At 44.3% G+C, this 23,948-nt stretch overlaps 1 protein-coding gene and 1 long non-coding RNA gene across 2 annotated transcripts in view; one reads left to right on the top strand and one right to left on the bottom strand.

The window, feature by feature from the left end:
• The window catches only part of LOC141093087 (uncharacterized), a 163,089-nt gene that overhangs the window by 68,206 nt on the left and 70,935 nt on the right, over window positions 1–23,948 (top strand). The gene's annotated exons all lie outside the window — the stretch shown is intronic.
• LMAN1L (lectin, mannose binding 1 like) overlaps window positions 1–23,948 on the bottom strand; it is a 209,796-nt gene that overhangs the window by 132,465 nt on the left and 53,383 nt on the right. Inside the window, exons 6-9 of the mRNA XM_073579548.1 lie at window positions 15,235–15,358; window positions 9,137–9,192; window positions 7,989–8,106; window positions 6,950–7,137 (exon numbers count right to left, since the gene is read on the bottom strand). Of these exons, the coding sequence (XP_073435649.1) occupies window positions 6,950–7,137; window positions 7,989–8,106; window positions 9,137–9,192; window positions 15,235–15,358 (486 nt within the window). The remainder of the gene's footprint in view (window positions 1–6,949; window positions 7,138–7,988; window positions 8,107–9,136; window positions 9,193–15,234; window positions 15,359–23,948) is intronic.

Below are 23,948 nucleotides of genomic sequence, written 5' to 3'. Positions count from 1 at the left end.
CACAAACACAGGCAGAAAATAGAGTAAGCAAATGTTGGGGCCCAAATTGTCTAGACAGCACAGGACAGAAAAGATACTGTCTGCAATCATGCAAAAACCCTAAAAGATCCAACACGTCTGATATGCAAAAACACTGAGGCCACACGACCTCTCCCCCACTAGATTAGCATTCTGGTGTGAACTGGAAGCAAAACCAAAGACACTGCTATAACAGGGGATTAGCAATACTGAACAGACGGACATAAGCTGTGGCATATGGAGCAGGGTCCAGCACTGGTCTCATCAGGGAACAATGCTGAACCCACACAGCAAAACAGAAAGCAGAGAAAAGCAAAACTGGATCAAAATGCAAAAAGATTCCAGCAAACAAATAACTTATCTGAACGATGCAGGACTAAGCAGGGGACAAGCAGACTTCAAGATGCACAGGAAGAAAAAACAAATCACCAGCAGCAACTGAGGGAAGCTTGCTCACCTAATCTTCCCAGTCTGTAACACCTGACTTCCACTCATCGTCTTCAGGTGTGTCATGATCCATGCTGGATCATGACAGATAAAAAGCACTTGTAACCTTTTTTTTTTTTCCTTAAGCTGGTGGTTTCAGTTCTAGCTTTGCCCCTGGTGGCCGTTAGGGTCATTGCACTTGATGTTTTCTTTGCTTTGCCTTTTGCCACCGGTGGTCACTGGGATTATAGCAGCTTTTGGCCCTGATCATTTGACCATTCCCTTTTCCTATATAGGGTCACATGGTCTATGAGCAGGTGTTGGTGATATTGCTCATTTCCAACCAAGACTGGTGAAGGAAGGAACTACAGAGAGCAGCTCAGGGGAGCTCTGGTATAAAGTCTGGTGAAGGAAGGAATTACAGAGAGGTGTTCCTTGCAGCTCTGACAAAGCTTGGAGAAGTAGCAGCTAATCTGGAGGAAAGCTGCATTCTGATGGTGGACTCTGTTGCTGGGAGCAATAGCAACACAGCAAAGCTAAGTGGTGTTTCCCTGTTTGTATTTTTCCCTGGTGTGTATTAGTACAGCGGTGGGGCCAGTGCCTGCACCACCCAGCTCCCCAGCAAGGGATAGGTGTAGGGTGTGCTAGGGTCACAGGTTCCGGCTCGGCGACAGGTGAGGAGCCTATATAGGGAACGTTAGGAGTGTGAGGGACACTGACTCAGGGGAGTGCAGGAGGTCTCCACGTCCCCGTTCCCTATCACAGGGCCCACCGTTGTAACTGTTTCCCCTTCCCCGTGTCTTGTTGTTTTAGTTACTGGCCTGCGGGTCGTGTCACACAGGACAGATACACGTGCCGTGTCTTGTTGTCTTAGTTACCGACCTGCGGGTCGTGTCACACGACGGGTCCACATGACAAGGTGATGGACTTCTGTCAACCCGACGAGCTCCACTACCAGCAGCAACCACCAGAGGGAGCCCAAACTCAGAAGTCAGGTCAAGAGTGTTCACAACATCTTCCCCCTCCCCATCTGCTACTCACCTTTTATCTCTAACCTCCTCTTTTGGCCTTTCGCAGCTTGCTCTCCAACGCATGAAGACGGAAATTCCCTTGACTTGGTCTTCTCCCGGCTTTGCTCAGTGTCTGATTTTACAAACTCCCCTCTCCCGCTCTCTGACCACAACCTTCTTTCATTCTCTATCAAAAACTGCCATCCTGCTCAGGTCACTGCTACTTTCTACACTTAAAGAAACATACAGGCCATTAACACCCAGAAACTTCTGAAGAACTTGCAGTTATCATTGGCCCTTATCTCCTCCCTTTCATGTCCTTATTCTGCACAGAAGCATTACAATGAAACACTGCAAAGTGCCCTGAATGAAACTGTACCTCCTATACATAGAACAATATGGCGCAGACGGCGACAACCGTGGCACACGCTGCAAACACGTTTCCTGCAGCAGTGCTCAAGGTGAGCGGAACGTCTATGGAGAAAATCAAATCTACCCGAAGATTTCATCCATTATAAGTTACTCTTAAAACATACAACACTGCCCTTCACCTCTCCAAACAAACCTATTCAACACCATTCAACACCCTCATCACCTCACTATCCAATAATCCGAAAAGTCTCTTTGATACTTTTCATTCCCTACTTAACCCAAGAGTGCAGACCCCAACCATGGATCTCCGCGCTGACAATCTGGCCAATTATTTCAAAGAAATAATTAACCATATCCGACAGGAAATTATCTCCCAATCCCCTCATACCATGCATTGTTCTTCCTCCCCCACTGCATCTAGCTCTGAATTTGAACCAGTCACAGAAGAAGTAATCAGGCTCCTTGCATCTTCTCACCCGACCACTTGCACCAGTGACCCCATTCTGTCACATCTCCTCCAGTCTCTTTCCCCTGCTTTTACTGCTCACCTGACAAAAATATCCAACCTCTCTCTCTTCTGGTATCTTTCCCTCCTCATTTAAACATGCCATCATACACCCATTACTTAAAAAACCATCCCTCGACCAAAACTGTACCCCTAACTATAGACTTGTCTCTAATCTTCCCTTCATCTCTAAATTCCTGGAACGCCTGGTCCACTCCAGTCTTATCCGCTATCTCTCAGATAACTCTCTTCTCGACCCTCTACAATTCAGTGTCCGCTCTTTACACTCTACTGAAACTGCCCTCACTAAAGTCTCTAATGATCTACTAACAGCTAAATCTAATGGTCACTGCTCCATGCTAATTCTCTTGGATCTCTCTGCAGCATTCGACACTGTGGATCATCAGCTCCTCCTCACTATGCTCCACTCCATCGGCCTCAAGGACACCGTTCTAGGCCCCCTTCTCTTCTCTTTGTATACTGCCCCTATTGGTCATACAATCAGCAGATTTGGTTTCCAGTAGCACCTCTATGCTGATGACACTCTTCTCCTGATATCACGCCTGCCTTTTTAGAAAACACTGGTGATTGTCTTACCCCTGTATCTAACATCATGTCCTCCCTCTATTTGAAACTGAATCTGTCAAAAACTGAACTCCTTGTGTTTCTTCCCTCTACTAACCTACCTATGCCCAGCATTGCCATTTCTGTGTGTGGTTCCACCATTACTTCCCAGCAACATGCCTGCTGTCTTGGGGTCATACTTGATTCCGAGCTTTCATTTACCCCCCACATCAGATTGCTGGCTCGCTCTTGTTATCTGCACCTCAAAAACATTTCTAGAATTCGACCCTTTCTTACTTTCGACTCTGCAAAAACGCTTACTGTATCTCTTATTCATTCTCGTCTGGACTATTGTAACTCTCTACTAATCGGTCTTCCTCTTACCAAACTCTCCCCTCTCCAATGTGTCTTGAATTCTGCAGCCAGGAACATATTCCTCACCAATCGTTATACCAATGCCTCTACCTTGTGCCAGTCATTACACTGGTTACCCATCCACTCCAGAATCCAGTACAAACTTATTACCCACACCCACAAAACACTCCATGGCTCAGCATCACCCTACATCTTCTCCTTCATCTCAGTCTACCACCCTACCCATGCCATCCGTTCTGCCAATGACCTGAGGTTAACATCCTCAATCAGAACCTCCCACTCCCGTCTCCAAGAGTTTTCACGTGCTGCGCCAATTCTTTGGAATGCACTACCCAGGTTAATACGATTAATCCCCAATCCCCACAGTTTTAAGCGTGCCCTAAAACATATTTGTTCAGACTGGCCTACCATCTCAACGCATTAACCTAATTATCCCTGTGTTACCCATTCAAAATGTTTTACAATAACCAGATTCCTTGCATCATTTTCTCACATGCTTTATGCATTTAAATAGCCCTCTGTGTCTGTGCTGTTACATACTTAGGCTGATAACCGGTTCATGCAGCATTACATGAACACCCGATTCTTACACTTTGGCTGGTCCGAACAACGAAAGCAATTGTTACCATCTACCTTCCGTGTCTCAACTTTTCCTCATAGATTGTAAGCTTGCAAGCAGAGCCTTCACTCCTCTTGGTATCTGTTTTGAGCTATGTGTCTATTGTTATGCTGTAATGTCTATTGTCTGTACAAGTCCCCTCTAAAATGTAAAGTGCTGCGGAATATTTTGGCGCTATAGAAATAAAATTATTATTATTATTGCACGTATTGGAAGTATCAATCCTAAAAGTCAATATTGACCCTTTAATGTGCATTGTCACATGACTTAGGATAGAAGCCAAAACCAAAATCTCTATTTGCAGACAATGTGTTTTGGGCTACTGTCCCTCAGAGCAAATTGTGAGATCTGGTTTGGCTGCATCAGAGTGCGTCTGACCGGGATCCAAGGGGTTACGTGTCTCTTTGTGGAGAGTGACATGTTAAGACTGACAGGCCAAGGTGAGGAGACTTTTAAGTCTTGCAATGCTCCTGTTGGAAATGTGCAAATTGTCTCTTCAGAGAGGAAGAGGACTAGAACTCTAGTGCCACCTATAGAAGTAGCAATCCTAAAAGTCAATATCGACCCTCTAATGAACCTTATCACATAACTGCATATACAGTATGTCGTATTTGTGTCTCCACTTTTCAAATCCATACCATAGCCTAATTATGGCACATAGTATATGAAATAACATGGAATGCCTATATTGCTATCTATGTGTCTGCAGATGAGCAAATTACAAAATGTCCACAAAATACTTCTGTAGTGTACCCTTATACCAGATGGAATATTGAGAAAATGATGATCATTATTAATAAACAAAAATGAAAAAAATATATATTTCAAAAAAGTTTTGTGCAAATCTTAAGCAAATGTGGAAAAAAATGCAACAAGAATACTTTAAAAAATAGAAATGGTAATAGTTTATTAAAGACAGATATTTCTCCGTCATTTAATACCATCAGGAAGGCGTTTGATTGGCTCCAAATTTGTTCTGCGGCAGGATAACAACCTCAAACATAGAGCCAATGACACTAAAAATAATCTTCAGAGTAAGGAAGAACAAACAAGGAGTCCTGGAAGTGACAATATCATCCCCACAGAGTCCTGGTCTCTATAATCAAATCTGGGTGAGATTACTTGAAGGCACAGAAGAATTTTGTGCAAGCCTACATCCACAAAAAATTCTCCAAGATATTTTTAGCAATCTACCTACTGAGTTTCTTAACAAAAACTGTGTACAACTGTACCTAGAAGAATTGTTGCTGTTTTCAAGGCAAAGGACCGTCACCAGTGGCATAACTAGTCTGCTGGTCTGATTGCCTCCATCCTGGTATATACTGTATATATATGCCGTATATATATATTCCCTTCATCATGGCCCCTTCCTGGTATGTTTCTCCCTTATCCTGGCCCCATCAGGACTAATATATGACTTCACTGCCATATGCCCCCAGTCACATGCACGCCAATGTCAGGTGCTGGCATCTGATTGGCTGGCAGCTTGTACTGACGTGCACGGACCCGACGCGTCGGACACACATCCAGTTGAAAATTGTTTTAACGTTCGTTGACTCCTCACTTGCATGGTCGTAGTTGCTACAAATATGACCGTGGTCGTTATGCCCCTGGCCGTCACACCTAATACTGAATTAATTCGGATTTCTCTTTTGTCTATTCACTTCGCATTTTGTTAATTTATAACAACAAACACATCTATTCTAAAAAAATTCTTTCTTTGCTGCATTTTTTGCACACCTTTTGCCCAGTAGTGTAGAAGTCGTGGGTGTAATTATTTAGTAATTACTGTTTCATAGATACATTTCCTTGGATGAGTTGCACGTATCAAGCAGAACAATACAGGAAAATGATTACACTCAAAAACATTTATCCTGCTGAAAAAAAAAACAGGAACAAAAACAGAAAACCTTTTCTCTAAGCTCTTAATCCATGAAATCATAAGCGGTTTAAGACCACAGACCACAGCATCTAAGTAAATGAATGAATGAATAAGTGAATAGGAGGGGGCAGCTCATAAGCCAGTTGCAAGGAGTTTTCCTTTGCATGCAGTCTGTGCAGTCTGTTGTTCTGCGTACTCATCACCTCTATAAACACTATACATATGCAATTAAAGGGAACCTGTCACATTGTACATGCAGTTGGATCTGTGGACAGCATGGTGTAGACAAGGCGGAGAAGCTGAACAGAATGATATATAACTTGAGGGAAGATTTTTTTGTAACTTTGCATTTATTCATTGAAATCCCTGGTGTTGGTATACATGGGAGTCCAGTGGGTGGTCCTTCTTACGCAGTAATTGACAGCTATCTCTGCAGACACAGTCATTTTGGTGAGACTGTCAATCATTACGTAGTCAAAGAGGTAGGTGGCACATTCAGTGATTTAGAGTTAGCTTGAGAAGGGTGCTTGATCCTCTGGAGCCAGCCACTGAGCTACTGTAGACCAGTGGTAGACAGAATGAAGGTGCTGCACACCTAGAGACACAGAGATGCTTCAAATAGGATTTATTGGCAGTATTTAATATCCATTGGTTACACCAGGGTATGTACAGTAATACGTTAAAGTTTCAGGTGAAAACCCTTCATCAGAAGTATGGGCTATGTCCACTGCATATAGGTCAAGAGGATCCAGGGTGCGGGATGGGATTTCCCCCCCTCCCTAAAAAAAAGGACAAACAGGATCTAGCCATATCAAGGCCTTATGTCTGATGGTCTTCACCCGAAACATTACATAATACTGTACTTACCACAATGTAACCAAAAGATATGAAGTACTGCCAAATCCTGAAGTATCTTTAAGTGTGAGTATCTTTGAGGTGTGTAGTTCCTTCACTGTCTACTATTTGTCAATCACTGAGTAGCGCCGCCGAATGGGCGCATACAAACACCAGGGATTTCAAAGAATAAAATGTAAGTTTTACTGAAACCTTTCCCACAAAAATGTCTATCAATGTGATCAGCTCCTCCCGCGCTATAACATCCCACGTGGAGATCAAACACTAATTTCACCATGGCAGGTACCCTTTAGGTAGTAGACCCGAGTGCTGCCTATACTCACATGTTCCATGCTTACAGTGGTGGTCTCATTGGCTTTGGAATTGCTCAATATGTCTCGGTGTCTGATCTGCGCCTCTAAAGTCATGTTTAGTCTTGTTTTCAGTACTCTTGTCTCCTCCAGCAACCGAGTCTGTCCAAAAAGTATCATTTCTAGTTCCCGCTGACTCTCTGATTCAAACTCATCCTCTTCTGACCATGATGAACAACAAGAAGATGTGAAGTTATGGGTAAGGAAGGCACAGAAGTAGCCAGCAAAAAACAGTATTCTAGTGCTTGTCATGGAGAGATATCGTCAGGTTGAATAGAATTCTGCAGGTCAAACTGCACTACACAGTGCCCAACTAAGCAACGCCTAAAATAATGCTCATAATATAGCAATATTATAAATGTATAGCTTCAGATCTGTACCTGAGTGGAAACCTTCAGGTTTCTAATGTGGAAATAAAACTAAATGTTCTTTTCAATGGTGCAACTTAAAGCTCATAGGCCCCAATGCAAAATCTCAAACATGACCCCTCATTAGAAGGGGTCTTTAATAATATTGGTCTTCTCATTTGGGCTGAAACGACTTTTTGAGCATCCCTTCTCTCCAGGGCCTGGGTGTGACTGCAACCCCTGGTTGTATAGTATTTGGTAGCTTCATCATGTTTGTATGTACAGTCTGTTCATTTGGGGCAGGGTAGAAGGAGTCTTAAAGGGTTATTCCCATCATTGAAAGTTATCATTTATCCAAAAGTTGGGGATCTGACAGCTGAGACCCCTAGAAATCTCAAAAACTGTGCTCTGAAATGATCCGTCAACTACTCCGATTGGACCTTTCAGAGTATTGCTTTTGGCATTACTGGAGGTCTCAGGGGTCGGATCTCCACCTTTGGAATAGGGAAACACATTTTAAATATGGAAATATCCCATATGGCTGCTTCTACCCTTCCCCAAATGAATGCCTGTGCGGACTGTAATGTGATGAAGCTTCCAGCTGCTGGGTCACCATTGATACTGAGAGAATATGACATAGCAATGGAGAATGCTCAAACTCAGACCTTCAACAGGATTTTTCTTCTGGAAGTCTTCCATGTTCTTTTCCAGTTCCTTCTGAAACTCCTCATATTCTTTCTCATACCTTTCCCTCTCGTCCTTTGGGATCTGAGCTGCTGGAGACTTTAATGCAAAACATACAGTAGTTTGCACAGAGACTACGTATAGATGTAACAGCTGCCTAGATGACGGCTGCCACATTACATTAATATTGTAGGGTGATGCAGCTGTCATGCTAATCACTGAAAAAACTTGGCACTCAGGGAGAAGTGTGGCAAAATAAAGGTTCCATTTATTGCATCCAGAATTAACGTTAAACATTTTTGGTCCACATCCGGACCTTCATCAGAACTGGAAAACCTGGGTTCTGTGTCTTGCTATGGATATCCTGTTTTCTACAGTAAATCCAGGGAGAAATTCAGGAAACCTGGATGCCTGGTGGAGAGACTTGTATGTAGTAGCGCGTGGGTGCAGGCGAACATAGTTGCAGAGGGTGAGCACTCAGTTTTTCCATACCAGTTCTGATGAAGGTCCGGATGTGGACCGAAAATGTTTAACGTTAATTCTGGATGCAATAAATGGAACCTTTATGTTACCACACTTCTCCCTAAGTGCTAAGTTTTTTCTACGATTTGTACTATGGGCTGGACACCCTACTTGTGCACCACAAGTTTTTTTTGACTGTATGAGTGCCGTGTCTATTTTCACTTGCAGCTGGCAGACGATACTTCAGTTCATGAAATTGGTCCTATTGATCATAAATTCTGATAAACCAGATGATTTTCAGAACAAAGCATATGCATATTACCATTTTACTTTGTGACTTGTTAAATGCATTCGGCTCTAATAAATAACTTTGGAAGGCTATTTTCTGTTAAAGTGTTCAATAACACAGCCACAGCAGCAGATAGGAGGCCCGTATGCTGGGTTGGCTTTACTTAGGTGGTAAAATATGTCACTTTACAATTATCTGACTGCCACTTTGACACTGTCCACTGTTATTTAAAAGATAAGATATGTTATAAAGTTTCTTATTTTCAGGCGTACTGTTAATTTATGGGGAAAAAAATAAAAATGACAGTTACTCTTTAAATTCAGAGAAGAGAAATAAGATTAAAAAATAGATAAGTAATATAAAGAAAAATGTTGCTACCTCTTCCCAGCTTGTGCTTAGGCTGTACACCATAAAAGAGAAAACATCATGGTTATCTGAGAGAAAGAAAAAGAGAAAGATTAACCCCAAAGTGCTACATAAGGCATTAGTAACTTACAGTGGGTACGGAAAGTATTCATACCTCTTTACAATTTTTTTCACTATTTGTTTCATTGCAGCCATTTGGTAAATTCAAAAAAGTTCATTTTTTCTCATTATTGTACACTCTGCACCCCATCTTGACAAAAAAAAACCCCAGAAATGTAGAAATGTTTGCAAATTTATTAAAAAAGAAAAAACAAAATATCACATGGTCATAAGTATTCAGACCCTTTACTCAGACAATCATTTACGTCACATGCTGTCCATTTCCTTGTGATCCTCCTTGAGATCGTTCTACGCCTTCATTTGAGTCCAGCTGTGTTTAATTAACCTGATAGGACTTGATTTGTAAAGGCACATGTGGCGCCCCTGAGGGTTCAGTCACCACAGAGGTACTGCATATCACCCAGAGGTGTAGTTCCCCACTCTCAGGTAAGACGGAGCACCATCCAGGACTCTAACACCTGCACCCAACACAGACTATTGCAGCAGGGCACCCTGGACGTACCCTAAGGGAGAATGGTCTCATCCCGGGCTGGGTAGTAAAGGGGGAGTGCGTGGAGAAGGTAGGAAAAAGGGGAGGAGCTAACAGAGCTGGAAAGAACAGTGCAGAGAGAGTGAGTCAGACAAGAGCAGAAAGTGAAAGTAAGCAGACCTGCTGTGAGGCAGCTCCCTGTCAGGAGGAGCTGCAGAGAGAAAGCTGAAAGGGAGAGACAGAAGGAAGCTCCCAGAAGAGAGAAGGGGTACTTGGGACACGCATAGTGAGAAGTCCACCCATGGGGCCCGTATCCATGCTGACTGCCATCAGGTGGAGGGACCAGGTCACAGTGGGGTACCAGCAACCCCCAAGACTAGTGGAGAAATCACCAGACTCAGCTAGAAAGCCAGAGGCATGGGCGTCTCTAGGTGCTCCAGCCACAGCCACAGTCACATCGCTGAAAAGGCAGCCACATAGGAGCAAGGGGACGCAGAGAAGACATCACCCGACAGGGTCCGCGGTTGATGGCTCGGGACACTGACTGTGAGGTTTTGGGCAGGAAGGGTGGAAAGCCAGCACAGTGAGATGGCCAGGAGAGGCATATACAGAAAGTAGTCCTGGAAAGGTGTATCCTGATCTGTCTGGGAGTTTGCTGGACCCCTCACCTTGAGGACACGGCACGAAGCGGGCACCTGCGCACAAGAACTGTGAGTAAAGCTTTGGAAACTGCATGCAGCCATGTCCTCTAATCATTCCTGCATCACCTGCCCTGCACCACACTCACCAACCTCACCTTTAACATCTACATCCAAGCTGCCCTGGGATACCGCTCTACCTGTGGAGAGGTAAACCATCTCTGCTGCCCTATCATCATCCCAGAGGATCTGCATAGCAGCGTCAGTCCCCTGACCAAATACCACAGGTGGCGTCACAAACACTTTATTATGAACGTTATAAACTTTATTATCCCTTGTAAATACCCCTTTAATTGGACACCCAGGGCCACGGACCGGGTCACCTGCTGCCGTGACACTACCCCTTTAAATAGTAGCCCGGTATCGAGTACCCCACGGCCCTAGCGGGCGATCCACACACACCTGTCTAAATAAGACTTCACAGCTCACAGTGCATGTCAGACCAAATGAGAATCATGAGGTCAAAGGAACTGGCCAAGGAGCTCAGAGACAAAATTGTGGCAAAGCACAGATCTGGCCAAGGTTACAAAACAATTTCTGCAGTACTCAAGGTTCCTAAGAGCATAGTGGCCTCCATAATCCTTCAATAGAAGAAGTTTGGGACCACCAGAAGTATGCCTAGACCTGGCTGTCCAGCCAAACTGAGCAATCGTGAGGGGGTCCAGGGCCGTAGTCGTGGCCCACAATGGTGGCTGTTTCAACGCACCCTGGCCCTCTGTCACATGCATACAATGTCTCCTTTGTAGCGTACATTTCTTTGCGCTTTCAGATCCATCAAGGTCCTCTCTGATCTGCTGAGGAGTTTCTTCTGACGGTTTTAAATAAAGAGAGACAGAGTCTAGTTCCAAATTCAAAGTTTACTTGATTCCATTCTCAGCACGTCCAGCTCAGTCACAGCAACAACATAGGGATCATCACAGAGCACATTCATGTCTGTCCCTGTGTTTTCCCTTGCTTCTTCTATAATGCCCCATGGTCCTTCCGACTCGTTCGGTACCGCAGCGTTCCTTCTGGACAGCCAAACTATCTTCAAGAGATCCCCTGTCCGTTTTGCCCAGACAAAAGGGCATCAGCCCACGTAGTTAGCTGCCACATATTAGAGCTGCCCTGCATTCCTCTGCTGCCGTGACCTTCAGCCCACTTGTCCTGGATGACTGGGCTCATCACTTAACGTTGCATGGCCAACTACACTGACCAGGCTCTCAGGCCCTACTGACTAGAATTCAGGAAATCCTACAACTTACCCACAGTTGGCCCCTCCTAATTTAACTAGTTGCTATCTTTTTACTATTTAGTCCTAATCTGCCCCCTCTAGTGGGCTAACTTGAGTACTGCCCTTTTCCTACAACTTATATATTTACAAATGACTTTAGACAGTAGCAGCATTACAAACATACATGACATAACACATAATAACAGGGATTAGGGCAAAGGGAGTGTGGCACAAGTCAGTCCCAATACACCCCTTACACTATCGTGGGAGAAGAGCCTTAGTGAGAGAGGTAAAGAAGAACCCCAATATCACTGTGGCTGAGCTCCAGAGATGCAGTAGGGAGATGGGAGAAAGTTCCACAAAGTCAACTATCACTGCAGCCCTCCACCAGTCAGGCCTTTATGGCAGAGTGGCCCGAGCGAAGCCTCTCCTCAGTGCCAGACATATGAAAGCCCACATAGGGTTTGCTAAAAAAACACATGACATTGAGAAGTAAGATTCTCTGGTCTGATGAGACGAAGATAGAACTTTTTGGTGATAATTTTAAGCGGTATGTGTGGAGAAAACCAGGCACTGCTCATCACCTGCCCAATACAATCCCAACAGTGAAACATGGTGGTGGCAGCATCATGCTATGGGGGTGTTTTTCAGCTGCAGGGACAGGACGACTGGTTGCAATTGAAGGAAACATGAATGCAGCCAAGTGCAGAGATATCCTGGATGAAAAAGACTTTTATAATGATCATTTTACTCTTAGACCTGTGACGGGGACAAGGGGCCATCCTCTATGTCTGGAGGAAAGAAGGTTTAATCATAATCACAGTCGCAGATTCTTTACTATAAGAGTAGTGAGACAATGGAACTCTCTACCGTATGATGTTGCAATGAGTGATTCAGTGCTAAAATTTAAGAAGGAACTGGATGCCTTTCTTGAAAAGAATAATGTTACAGGGAATATACTGTATACTAGATTCCTTGATAGGGCGTTGATTCAGGGAACTAGTCTGATTGCCGTATGTGGAGTTGGGAAGGATTTTTTTTTCCCCAATGTAGAGCTTAGTGTTTGCCTCATGATTTTTTTGCCTTACTCTGGATCAACATGTTAGGCTATGGGTTGAACTAGATGGACTTAAAGTCTCCACTCCATCTTAAATACTATGTAAAACCTCTTCCAGAGTGCTCTGGACCTCAAACTTGTCCGAAGGTTCACCTTCCAACAAGACAATGACCCTAAGCACACAGCTAAAATAGCAAAGGAGTGGCTTCAGAACAATTCTGTGACCATTCTTGACTGGCCCAGCCAGAGCCCTGGCCTAAACCCAATTGAGCATCTCTGGAGAGACCTGAAAAAGGCTGTCCACCAACCTTTACCTTCCAACCTGACAGAACTGGAGAGGATTTCAAGGAAGAATGGCAGAGGATCCCCAAATCCAGGTGTGAAAAACTTGTTGCATCATTCCCAAGAAGACTCATGGCTGTACTAGCTCAAAAGGCTGCTTCTACTCGATACTGACCAAAGGGTTTGAATACTTATGACCATGTGATATTTCAGTTTTTCTTTTTTAATAAATTTGCAAAAATTTCAACATTTCTGTTTTTTTCAGTAAAGATGGGGTGCAGAGTGTACATTAATGAGAAAAAAATGAACTTTTTTGAATTTACCAAATGGCTGCAATGAAACAAAGAGTGAAAAATTTAAAGGGGTCTGAATACTTCCCGTACCCACTATAATACATCCATAATTACCAGTCTTTATAGAGATAACTAGCTTGAGAGTCCGGCGCTGCCCGGGCATAGTAACGAACTGTGGTTAGTTATAACAAATTATAATTATACTCCATCCCATAGTCCCGTGCCCATATACCCATCACACATTCTTCATCTCATAGTCCCTTGCCCATATACCCGTCATACATATCCTCCATCCCATAGTCCCGTGCCCATATACCCATCATACATATCCACCATCCCATAGGCCCGTACCCATATACCCATCATACATATGCTCCATCCCATAGTCCCATGCCCATATACCCATCTTACATATTCTCCATCCCATAGTCCCATGCCCATATACCCATCATACATATCCTCTATCCCATAGTCCCTTGCCCATATACCCATCACACATCCTTCATCTCATAGTCCCATGCCAAAATACCCATCATACATATCCTCCATCCCATAGTCCCGTGCCCATATACCCATCACACATGCTCCATCACATAGTCCCGTGCCCATATACCCATCATACATATCCACCATCCCATAGGCCCGTACCCACATACCCATCATACATATGCTCCATCCCATAGTCCCATGCCCATATACCCATCATACATATTCTCCATCCCATAGTCCCATGCCCATATACCCATCATACATATTAGCCATCCCATAGTCAAGTGCCCATATACCCATCACACATCCTTCATCTCATAGTCCCATGCCCATATACCCATCACACATGCTCCATCACATAGTCCCATGCCCATATACCCATCATACATATCTTCCATCCCATAGTCCCGTGCCCATATACCCGTCATACATATCCACCATCCCATAGGCCCATGCCCATATACCCGTCATACATATCCTCCATCCCACAGTCCAGTGCCCAGATACCCATCACACATCCACCATCCCATAGTCCCGTGCCCATATACCCGTCATACGTATCCTCCATCCCACAGTCCAGTGCCCATATACCCATCACACATCCTCCATCCCATAGTCAACCATTATGACATCATAATGAGCGGCAGGGCTTGATGACATCAGAGTCGCCATGGCAACCATTGTGACATCATAATGAGGGGTGGGGCTTGATACGCACACACTGTTTCCCCAGTATGTAGATAGGGGCAAAATTGTTTGGTGAATTGGAACGCGCGGAGTCAAAATTTCGCCTCACAACATAGCTTAGGACGCTCTCGGGGTCCAGACGTGTGACTGTGCCAAATTTTGTGGCTGTAGCTGCGACGGTGCTGATGCCAATCCCGGACATACACACATACATACATACACACTTTGAGCTTTATATATTAGATTATCATTCTATTCCGTGTGCTAAATATACAGTAGTCTTAAGAGTAACAGCGCCACCTAGTGCCACAAATATCAAGACACTGAAAAGTATTGAAGAAAAAGGCAGATATTATGTTCAGCAGTATATAGAAAATAGATTTTTTTAGTCATTTTATCAAAGTAATATTGTATGGATATGAGAATTTAGCTCATACTACTGGGAATGATTTTACACTGGCCGTTAGAATAAAAAGCAAGTAAATTCAATTCATCAATCATGAGCATGTAAACCGATAATATAGTGATAATTTCTGCACACATAACATATTAATAATGATTACCTTTATACGTATTAACATTCCAGCAATACTACTAATTATTTGTCTTTTATGTACAGCTTCGGAATTGGGTTTCTCACTTTACACCCTGATAATAGTGCAGCACAAATACTAAAATTATAACTAGCAATCTTTGAAGACAAGGAAAGTGGCAAAAAAAATGTTGGCATGTTACTTTTTCAAATAAATGATTTAATTATAATACAAATTTTAAACATGACATATAAGTATGGCAGTATCACCTGCGAGTGCCGATGTAGCTGCCGAGATGCCAAAATATCCAGTGGATGGGATCACCATATTGGGCACCTGTGCACACTGCTCATACAGAGTGTTCCTGGGAGAAAAGCCGGTCTGTACAAAGATCTGAACAAAGAAAAATCAGATAATTATCAGTGAGCAATGAGATACAAGTGCTTCTCACAAAATTAGTATATCAAAAAGTTAATTTACTGTAATTCAGGTCTTCAATACAAAAAGTGAAACTCATATTATATAGAGTCATTACAAACAGAGGAATCTATTTCAAGTGTTTATTTCTGTCAATGTTGACGATTATGGCCTACAGTCAATGAAAACCCAAAAGTCATTATCAGTAAATTAGAAAAATTAACAATAAACACCTGCAAAGGCCTCCTAAGCTTTTAAAAAGGTTCCTTAGTCTGTTTCAGTAGGTTCCACCATCATGGGGAAGACTGCTGCCTTGACAGGTGTCCAGAAGGAAGTCATTGACACACTCCACAAGGAGGGTAAGCCACAAAAGTTCATTGCTAAAGAAGCTGGCTATTCAGAGTGCTGTATCCAAGCTTATTAACCCCTTCACTACCAAGGGTGGCTTGCACGTTAACTCCCGGGCCAATTTTTACAATTCTGACAACTGTCCCTTTATGAGGTCATAACTCTGAAACGCTTCCATGGATCTCGGTGATTCTGACATTGTTTTCTCGTGACATATTGTACTTCATGTTAGTGGTAAAATTTCATTCAAATAACTTGCGTTTATTTGTGAAAAAAACGGAAATTTGGCAAAAATTTTGAAAATTTCGCAATTTTCCAACTTTGAATTTTTATGCCCTTAAATCACAGAGATACGGCACACAAAAAACTTAATAAATAACATTTCCCACATGTTTACTTTACATCAGCACAATTTTGGAACCAAAATTTTTTTTTGTTAGGAAGTTATAAGGGTTAAAAATTGACCAGCGATTTCTCATTTTTGCAACACCATTTTATTTTTAGGGACCACATCACATTTGAAGCCACTTTGAGGGGTCTAGATGATAGAAAATACCCAAAAGTGACACCATTCTAAAAACTGCACCCCTTAAGGTGCTCAAAACCACATTCAAGAAGTTTATTAACCCTTTAGGTGCGTCACAGGAATTTTTTGAATATTTAAAAAAAAAAAAATGAACATTTAACTTTTTTTCATAAAAAAAATACTTCAGGTTCAATTTTTTTTATTTTACCAAGGGTAACAGGAGAAATTGGACTGCAAAAGTTAATGTGCAATTTGTCTTGAGTACGCTGATACCAGATATGTGGTGGGGAATCACTGTTTCGGCGCATGGCAGACCTCAGTAGGGAAGGAGCTTTGTTTGACTTTTTCAATGCAAAATTGGCTGGAATTCAGATCGGACACCATGTCGCGTTTGGAGAGCCCCTGATGTACCTAAACAGTGGAAACCCCCCCAAGTGACCCCATTTTGGAAACTAGACCCCCCAAGGAACTTATCTAGATATGTGGTGAGAACTTTGAACCCACAAGGGCTTCACAGAAGTTTATAACGTACAGCGGTACAATTAAAAAAATCATATTTTTTCCACAAAAATGATCTTTTCACCCTCAATTTTTATTTTTCCAAGGGTAACAGGACCCTAAAAGTTATTGTGCAATTTGTCCTGAGTACGCTGATACCCCATATGTGGGTGTAAATGACTATTTGGGTGCATAGCAGAGCTCGGAAGGGAAGCAGCACCATTTGACGTTTTTGGCTGGAATTGAGATCGGACACCATGTCGCGTTTGGAAAGCCCCTGATGTACCAAAACAGTAGAAACCCCCCACAAATGACACCATTTTGGAAACTAGACCCCCCAAGGAACTTATCTAGATGTGTGGTGAGCACTTTGAACCCCCAAGGGCTTCACAGAAGTTTATAATGCCCAGGCGTGAAAATAAAAATATCGTATTTTTTCAACAAACATCATCTTTTAGTCCCCATTTTTTTATTTTTCCAAGGGTAACAGGAGAAATTGGACCCCAAAAGTTGTTGTCCAATTTGTCCTGAGTACGCTGACACCCCATTTGTGGGAGAAAACTACTGTATGGGGACACTTCGGGGCTCGGAAGGGAAGTAGTGACGTTTTGGAATACATACTTTGATGGATTGGTCTGCGGGTGTCATGTGCGTTTGGAGAGCCCCTGATGTACCTTAACTATTGAAACTCCCCACACGTGACCCCATTTTGGAAACTAGACCCCCCACGGAACTTATCTAGATGTGTGGTGAGCACTTTGAACCCCCAAGTGCTTCACAGAAGTTTATAACGCCTGGGCGTGAAAATAAAAAAATAATTTTTTTCCGCAAAAATGATATTTTTGCCCCCAATTTTTTATTTTCCTAAGGGTAACAGGAGAAATTGGACCCCAAAAGTTGTTTTGTAATTTGTCCTGAGTAGGCTGATACCCCATATGTGGGGGTAAAACACTGTTTGGGCGCATGGCAGAGCTTGGAAGGGAAGGAGCACCATTTGACTTTTTCAACGCAGAATTGGCTGGAATTGAGATCAGACGCCATGTTGCATTTGGAGAGCACCTGATGTGCCCAAACAGTGGAAACCCCCCAATTATAACTCCAACCCTAACCCCAACACACCCCTAACCCTAATCTGAGCCCTAACCCTAACCCTAGCCCTAACCCTAATGGGAAAATGGAAATAAATACTTTTTCTTTTAGTTTTATTATTTTTCCCTAACTAAGGGGGTGATAACGGGAGGTTTGATTTACTATTTATGGCGGTTTTTATGTTTGTCGGCTGTCACACGTTAAAAGAAGCTTTTTATTGTAAAAATAGTTTTTGCATCACCACATATTGAGAGCTATAATTTTTCCGTATTTTGACCCACCGAGTCATGTGAGGTCTTATTTTTTGCGGGACGAGTTGACGTTTTCATTGGTACCATTTTCGGGCACGTGACATTTTTTGATCGCTTTTTATTCCGGTTTTTGGGACGCAGAATGAACAAAAACCAGCGTTTCATGAATTTCTTTTGGGGGGGTGCGTTTACACCGTTCCGCGTGCGGTAAAATTGATAAAGCGTTTTTATTCTTCGGGTCAGTACGGCTACAGCGATACCTCATTTAGGTCGTTTTTTTATGTTTTGTAGGTTTTTTGCAATGAAAACAATTTTATATAAAAAATAATTATTTTTGTATCGCTTTATTCTGCGAGCTATAACTTTATTTTTTTGCGGATGATGCTGTATGGTGGCTCGTTTTTTGCGGGACAAGATGACGTTTTCAGCGGTACTATGGATATTTATATGCGTCTTTTTGATCGCATGTTATTGCACTTTTTGTTCGGTGGTATGATAATAAATCATTATTTTTTGCTTCGTTTTTTATTTTTATTTTTTAAGGGGTTTGCTAAAGGGGTTAACTAATGGGACAGTTTTATAGGGCGGGTTGCTACGGACGCGGCGATACCAAATATGTGTACTTTTATTGTTTTGGTTTTTTTTTTTATTTTGAAAAAATGGATTTACTGGGGAATATTTTTTTTTTTTTTTTTTACTAATTTATTTAGCGATTTTTTTTAAATTATTTTTAACACTTTTTTTTTTACTTTATTACCTTGTCCCAGGTGGGACATCACTGTCCTGTCACAGATCAGCAATCTGTCACAGGCAGTTCTGCAGACTTCCTCATGCCTGCGCTTTGCAGGCAGTGAGGAAGTCAGCTCCCTACAGGCCCCCGAGAAAAGAGAGGAAAGAGAACCCCGCAGCAGCGCTGCACATTGCGCTGCTGTGGGGGGCTCAGGGAAGCACGGAGGGAGCCCCCTCCCTGCCGATGCTTCCCTTTAACCCCCGGTACACCGCGATCGCGATTGATCGCGGTGTACAAGGGGTTAACGTGTCGGGGGCGGTCCGTGACCGCCCCTGACACATTGTGCCGGGTGTCAGCTGTGATAATCAGCTGACACCCGGCCGCGATCAGCGGCGCTCACCACGTGGGGCGCCGCTGATCGCTGTGACGTAATATTCCATCTATGGTAATTAGGTCAAGGGTCACATGGACGGAATATTACGTCCATTGCAGGTAAGGGGTTAATGGAAAGTGGAGTGGAAGGAAAAAATGTGGTAGAAAAAGGTGCACAAGCAACCGGGATAACCGCAGCCTTGAAAGGATTGTTAAGAAAAGGCCATTCAAAAATTTGAGTGAGTTTCACAAGGAGTGGACTGCTGTTAAGGGTTTAGCGGAATGCACCAAATAATTATGATGGTAAGAGGTGCGTTCGTAGCCCGGGGCCCACCGTGCAGAGATGTAACCTGCTGCTAGGTAATGGCGGATAGTAACATGCTCGGGTTACTTCACCCAGAGTGTACGAGTTGAACCCTGTTACTTCACAAGGCCACACTAATATGATATGAGCGCAAGCGATGTGGTCACAGAACTCTGCCCAGAGGCACGGAGTCAGAGTCCTTTTAGACCCACTTGCACACAGAGCCGCTGCAGCGGCGCTAGGGAGTGACACTAGGAAAATGCTGTGCCCTGTTAGCTGTCACAGGGTGAAGCGGATAGACTTGTACCACCCAGAGGTACGGAAGATATGGCGGCACTATGGCGCTAACCTTAGTGCTTAGACTGGAGCACATGCTTTGCCTCCATGAGGCGCTGACTCAAGCTAAACTAACCCTAACACATACGTATCAAAGGGAGGGGTTATTTAGTCAGTCACCAGTTTCATGCATCCATCAACACTCACACAAGTCTCAACAAAAGTGTATCTTAGCGCATGGCCGAGTGGCCATGCGAACCTTTTATAGCAGCGTCCTTCCGGGACCTTCCTGATGGTTCAATCTGAGCTGGAGAAGGACCTGAGCATGTGACCTCCTATCTCCAATGAGAGATCATCCCAAGGGCATGCTCAGTGTACTGAAAGGAGGACTTAGTCCCTGGAGTAGCTCGCTGCTGACCAACATGCGCTGCTATAGTTGGACCAGAGGTGGCAGCAGCAACCAAACCCACAGTGCTGGTCTGAGCAGAGCGACGAGATTGATGAGTCTGCTGAGCAGCCTCCTCTGCAGCCAGAGAGGAATGGGAGACCGCCGAAGGCAAGGATCGGGATTCCTACTGTGCAGTCACAGGAACCCGACTCCTAACAACTGCTACTGAAGTCATTGCTTCAAGAGCCACCACACACAGACGTATCCAGGACATGGGCTACAAGTGTCACATTCCTTTTGTCAAGCCACTGATGACCAATAGACAACACCAGAAATGTTTTACCTGGGCCAAGGAGAAAAAGAACTGGACTGTTGCTCAGTGGTCCAAGGTGTTGTTTTCAGATGAAAGTAAATTTTGCATATCATTTGGAAATCAAGGTCCCAGAGTCTGGACTCGAGGAAGTAAAGCAATGGCCGAGAGACCATCACAATGCAGGTGTCATGATCCAGGACGGGGTTTTGTCTTTGTCCTATCCTGGTCAGACAGAGGTTAATTGTTTCTGCCTCTCTCTGGCAGAGGGCAGCTATTTAGTTGCCAATTGACCTAGATCTGGTGTCAGTCATACTCCTGCCCTCGGCTGAGTTAGTTGACCCCTGTGTGCCTGTGCCTTTTGACTGCCTTCTAGCTTGCTTCTATGGTTCTGACCTGGTTCTGTCCCCCGTTGTGAGTTTGCATGTTGATTCTGTACTGTATATCTGTTTCTCTGGTATCTGACTTCTTGGTTACGTCCTGTCTATCCTTTCTGTCTAGCCCTTTGGTATTGTCGTGCTATCTCGTGCTTTGACCCTGGCCTGATCTGTTTACGTCTCTGTCTGTGCCCCTTGGTAACTTTGTCCCGTAGTTACCATCTAGGAGTTTTCTTTCAGCTCCTAGCTCTCTGAAGCTTAGGCCACGCCCCCAGCAATCACGTGCCTCAGGTCCGTTGGTCTGAAGCACGCATCTTCACCGCTGCTGCCCCGCTCCCCAGGTATCTCTGAGCACAGCTTGTCTTACTCAGGACACGCGCACTGGCTCAGTGAGCAAATGCAGTGCGGTGTTCATTACAGCAGGGAGACTACAGTACGCAAGATGAGGTGCAACCAACAAAGGGTTAATTTATTTACAGGCAAGGAATGCAGTGTTAGGAAGCTGTAAACAGGGGTATGCAATGACATGAAACAATTTACAAAAGGGATATTCTCTAGCTGGGCCACCAAATGGCATGGTGCACCAACTATTACAGATCAGTGTATTTTTCCAAAAGGCAAAACAATACAATAAAGTACAGTATGCTGCTACTCTAACTATAGCCTACCTGGCCTCTGCTACACTGGCCACACGGCTACCGTGCTCTCTATTGAAGCCAATCCTAATCCCTAACGTGCGCACAAGGGGATAACACAGTAACGTTGGGATCTCAGTTCCTTCCTGGGGGCCCCCTGCAGTTCCCTGCAAGATGATGCAACATCCTCCTGGAAGCTCTGTGCAACGTGGTCTTGTCCTTGTGTGAAGATCCTGAGCCTGTTCATAGAAACGGTGGATTCCCTCCTCTGGATTCCTTCCTTGTATATCTTCGTGCTTCCTCACAGCAACACAGGAAAGCCACCTTCATTATCCCCAGAAGGGTCTACACAATCCCACAAGTTCAGTCAATTTCAAGCTGCATGTTTTCTCCTCACAGCTCCCAGCTCGTCAGTTTCCAGCAGACTCCCAGCACAGAACACACACAGGAAAAACAGCCCCTCCCCTCTCCATTGCTGGTAGAACAAACCAAAACAGTCTTATTGCAGAGGAGATCCGAATGTCCCATTGCTCTAGTCAAGGAGGTGCTGTCTCTTAAAGTGGCAGTTTGTCTCTACTGTCCATAGCAACGCCACCCTCTTACATGCCTCCCTACTTAAATATGGTCATCCTCAACCATCACAGCATCAAGGTTGCAGTGGGATGAAGAAACTTGCAATGCAGAATAGCACCTATAGGGGAGGCAACACAAACGGAAAAAAAGACAGAGAACACTGTTCTACATAATGGACTGGTGGAACCCCTGCAGTAGACCTCTGGGATCTTCCAAAGAAATACTTGCTGCAAGAGTTGTAGGCTCTTGTCTGGACTCATCATCACGTGGCGGTAGTGGTACCTCCAGAGGATTACCATCTCTGTCTGGCTGAGGACCCCCCATGGTGTCAGGGTCAATTCACCATTTATCATTGATTTCACCAGCAGGCAAGACAGGTTCAGGAAGTGGAGCAACGTCTTCAGGTGGCACTGGTACGGGACAGGCTCTGGACCGGCATGGCCGCAGCATATTTTTGTGAAGTACCTTGTAGACCGGACTATCAGCATACACTCGCTCAATGATTTTGTAAGGCTGTATTTCCCATCTCTCACTTAGTTTACCCTTGGGGCGTTTCTCTCTGACTAATACTCGGTCCCCGGGCCGGAACGGTATCTCTTGAATCGGTTTATGACCCGTATGTTCTTTGTCCTGTAGCTGCTGACCCACCAACCGCCGTATTGTTTGCAGTCGTTTCCGATGTTCTTTCACCCATGAAGTGACATTTTGCTCCATCAGCTCCTCTGGCTGTTCCAACTTCAATTCAATGATCTCTCGTCCAGCTCTTCCAAACAGCAGCAGATAGGGGGCGTAACCCATGGTGGAATGGACCCGATTGTTGTAGGTCCAGACCAACTCTGGCAGGAAATCTGGCCAGCATGCCTTCTTGTCCTCTTCCAACATCCTCAGCATTTGAAGTAAGGTTTGGTTGAAGCGTTCACATGCTCCGTTGCCTTGAGGATGGCATGGGGTGGTCCGGGACCGCTTGATGCCATACAAACGATACAGTTCTTTCATCACCTTGCTTTGGAAATAAGCACCTTGGTCAGAGTGGATGCGCTTTGGGCACCCATACACTCGGATGAAGTCTTGACACGTGGCCTGTGCCGCCGACTTGGCAGTCTGATCTCTAGTCGGGGTGACTACCGCAAACTTGGAGAAATGGTCGGTCATCACCAAACAGTACTATGGCCTCCGGGCTGAGTGTTCCATGAGGAGATAGTCGATCAGGAATTCTAGCGGTTCCTTAGTATGTATGGTCTGGATGGGTGCCCTTTGTTCAGTACTCTTAATGAGATTGCATACCTAACATTGCCGGCAAACCTCTTCTACCACGGACCCCAACCTGGGGCAGTACACGTGCCGCTGTAACCACTGGTAGGTCTTTGTGGACCCTAAGTGGGCTCTGAATTCGTGGGCATCTTTAGCCACTTCTTAGGCCATTCCTTCTGGGATTACCACCAGCCACCTTACTTCAGTATCTTTCAGCTGTTGCCTCTTGCGATATAGCACCGATTCTTGCACCTCCAGCCTATCCCACTGGTGTAAGACACTCTTCATTTCAGCGTCCAGACTACCTCTGTCTTATTTGCCTGGCTTCCGCTTCTGCGCTACCCAGCATTTCATCTGTCTCAGCTCTCAGTCTTCATTTTGAACATTTCCCCACTCTTTATTGGTTCTCCCCAGAGATCGGGGTAGTGTGCAGGCCTCCCTACTGGAACGCAACCACTGGGGTCCTGAACTTACGGAAGTCTGGGGTTTCTTCCTCTTCGAGTTGTTCATCAAAATCCCCCACTGGAGTTTCCACCGTCACTCGTGACAGGCCATCGGCATTTGCATTTTCAGTAGCAGAGCGACAATGGATGGTAAAGTCAAACTTGGCCGGTCGGTATCTCATGTGTGTGATTGCT

This window comes from Dendrobates tinctorius, unplaced genomic scaffold, assembly GCF_039654945.1.
Source record: "Dendrobates tinctorius isolate UK_male_01 unplaced genomic scaffold, ASM3965494v1 ptg000062l, whole genome shotgun sequence".
Classification (NCBI taxonomy): Eukaryota; Metazoa; Chordata; class Amphibia; order Anura; family Dendrobatidae; genus Dendrobates; species Dendrobates tinctorius.
This window is presented reverse-complemented; position numbering and strand designations above follow the sequence as displayed.